The sequence below is a fragment of the Coffea arabica genome, chromosome 6c, assembly GCF_036785885.1.
Source record: "Coffea arabica cultivar ET-39 chromosome 6c, Coffea Arabica ET-39 HiFi, whole genome shotgun sequence".
Classification (NCBI taxonomy): Eukaryota; Viridiplantae; Streptophyta; class Magnoliopsida; order Gentianales; family Rubiaceae; genus Coffea; species Coffea arabica.
In genome coordinates, this window is record NC_092320.1 from 21,444,692 (window position 1) to 21,447,732 (window position 3,041).

The window sequence follows — 3,041 nt, forward strand, 5'->3', positions numbered from 1 at the left end:
TTTAATTTTTCATTCGAATTTATGGTGGTAAAATATTAAACGAGAGAAGTAGATTTATTAGAAAATATAATAATAATTGACTAAATTTAAAAAATGGTAAAGAAAATAATTAATAAGCAAAAGTCCATTATAGAACAAAGAACAAAAAGATGTCCAAATAATCGGTGTGAAACGTGATTATAGAAAATGAGTCATTTATTCAAAATTTCTAATTATAAGGATATAGAAAAAAAATAATTTTTCCTTCAATTTCATTTTGACGCTTGATTGAAGATCTGTATGTCAACAAAGCAATAGACTAAAATCATTTCTATCACATGATCATCAATCTGTAGAGGAAGAGAAGTTTCTTCAGCTTCTTTTCTGCCTTTGTTTTTCCCCCCACTTTCAAGTTGGTTTATATATCTTAATTCTTTCCCAACTCATCTTATTGTAACGCTAATGTGTAAAACACCTTGCCACTATTTTGATCCCAATGCTAGAATATCTGCAGTTCTTCATACTTACGCTCTGGATTTTTCTCATTTCCAAATTTTGAAGGAATTCATGACACTCCCTTTTTTTTTAATTCGGATGATGTGATTATTATGGACGAATGTGGAACGCTAATTAGTTTTCAGAAAATTAGCAGAATAAAGTACATGACTAACTTTTTCTCCAAAGAATATCTTCCACAAATTTTCGCAAATGACATTAATTAATATTAGCTCAACACATTGATTCACAAGTGGTGTCAATCATGACACCAAGAGAGCATAATTCTTACAACTAAGCAATTTTTTCCCATTTCTGCTACAATAATTCAAATCTTTTGACTCATAACCACTTCCGTTTTCCAGTGATGGGATATATGCATCCTGTTACAACGTTTGACACTGCAGCATTAAAAAAAGAATCGAGCACAAAGATTATGATTTAGGGAATGGTCTTGTGAAATTAAACTGCAGTTAATATTTCGGTATAAACAAAATACTTGTAGAGAAAAGGCTAGAAAACTAATACATTGCGATGTAAGTAGGAAATTTTCTTTTATACATAAGTTCATATACCCCAACATAGGAAATTTTCTTTTATACATAAGTTCATATACCCCAACAAGCCTATTTTAGGTATCACAAAAGTGATACATAGATCTAGATTAACAATCATCAAGGGGATGGCAATAGAAATAGAGGAACATTTTGCTGATCAGCCCCCAATTAGCTATTGTAGTTCATTATTCCCAATGCTAGATTTGGAGCTTTCAAATTCATGACTAATATGGATACATTTTCCGGGGTAGCATGAGTGTAGCTTCGGGATCCAAGTCCCCCAAATAAAGATCGCGCAAGGCTCCTCCTCCAAGAGAACTCCTCCTCCTACAGTCCCATATTTCACAAATTGATTGAACAAGAAGAAGCAACACCACGAATATCGGAAAAAGTGGCCTCCAAAATTTCACACAATCTGCAGAAACCTTCATACAGCATCTAGAAGCCTTAACAATTCGAACATCGTTGAACTGATTACTGACTTCCTTCACGGTGCCAGCAACCTTAGATACCTCGTCAGGCTTTTCACCAGATTTCGTAAACCCATTGCACATTTTGACTATCTCTTCATCAGGGATTTTTGTTTCAATGACTCCAGATCTCTTCAACATTTCCACATCTTTCTCGGATCTTATCAGCCCGCACATCAAATCCACATAATCCCTCATTTGGGTCGATCCCATCTTCGACGTTGCCTCGTAGGCCACCAAGTTCCTCAGTATGACTTCAGAATTAGCACGCAGAGTGATAACTGGAAGACACAGTATCCTCTTCTCCCCGTCCAGTGTAATATTTCGTATACCACAGTCTTTAGGAAGCGGATTGAATTTCATCTTGAGAAAGATATACAGCCGTGAAGCTGAAGGAATGCCAATTTGATCTCCCAAAGATCCATCTTTCTTGTGATTCACATGCTGAATATTCTTCTGCAAATTGCGGAGAATGTTGGTGACTTTCTCTACATTTCCTGGAAGTCTGATTCCAGCCATTTTTGCATCCGAAAGTGCAGAGTCGAATTCCTCTATTGCGTGCTCAAGAAACTCCCCCGCATGAGAGGCTACCTCTTTTGCAATTGCACCTACTCTGCTTTCCCTGTGATGTTCTTGATTTGTTTGAGAAATTTCACTCACCTCGTCGCCTATCCCAACTGAGTCATGGTTGTTATTTCTGTTGTCCTGAGGGATATTTTTGACAATCATTTGGTACATAAAATGCAGCAGATGCTTCATATTGTCAAAAGCTTCGTCTCTTGAGGTTGAATCTGAAGCCAGCTTTAACGGGGAGTACTTGTCACAAAAACGGACGAATTTCCCAAACAACTGTGCATTTGAATAAATATTGAAACTTTTTTGGAGAGTCACGAGCATTTCCTGAATCAGAAAAATTGGAATTTGGTTCTCGAGCATCAATACGTCGGCAGCCAATGCTTCAGGGTTCAAGTAAATCCTGCTCTTTCCCACATCCCCGTTGCCCAAGTAATGAATCAAAAACAAGCCATCCACAATGACTACCCAAGCCAAGGTCTCCTTGTCCAGGTCGAGGTATCTGTCGTAACACGAACGAATTTTGGGTTCAAAATCTTCAGGACCTTCCTTAACAAGTTTGCTGAAGTGTTCGTCGTCAAGAGCTTTCAGATAATCTAAAACAGCTGCCCGTTTGTCGCTTTCCATGTGCTGAACTTGTGGCCAGAAATGGTGGTATGGTCCGAGTCCTACTAGCTGAGGAGTATAAGCCTCGGGCTTGGTGTCCCTCAAGTTGTCTGGAACATGGAAGACGCAGGGGGAGACTGTATGGTTGGTGATGTAGTTGAGCCTCATATGGTTTATCCATCGGTTTTGGCTCTCGCTAGAAGTGAAAACTGGAGTGGAAGTGGAAGGCATTTTTTGGTGTATTCTTGTTTTTTCGGGGTTTAAACTTAAAAAGAGACGAGTCATGTAAGTACTTGCTAGTTACCACTAGCTCTCATTATTTATAGGGTGGGTGCTAGTGAAAAATGAGGCCTGGTGTCAG

At 38.2% G+C, this 3,041-nt stretch overlaps 1 protein-coding gene across 1 annotated transcript; it reads right to left on the minus strand.

Moving 5' to 3' along the window:
• Positions 1–1,011: 1,011 nt before the first annotated feature.
• LOC113693125 (putative UPF0481 protein At3g02645) lies at positions 1,012–3,041 on the minus strand. The gene has a single exon (XM_027211701.2). It carries the CDS (start codon positions 2,963–2,965, stop codon positions 1,256–1,258), a length of 1,710 nt encoding a protein of 569 aa, XP_027067502.2. The 5' UTR covers positions 2,966–3,041; the 3' UTR covers positions 1,012–1,255.

Bases quoted from the DNA above. Each gene is read 5' to 3' on its own strand.
- LOC113693125 (XM_027211701.2), bottom strand. From the start codon at position 2,965: ATGACTCGTCTCTTTTTAAGTTTAAACCCCGAAAAAACAAGAATACAC.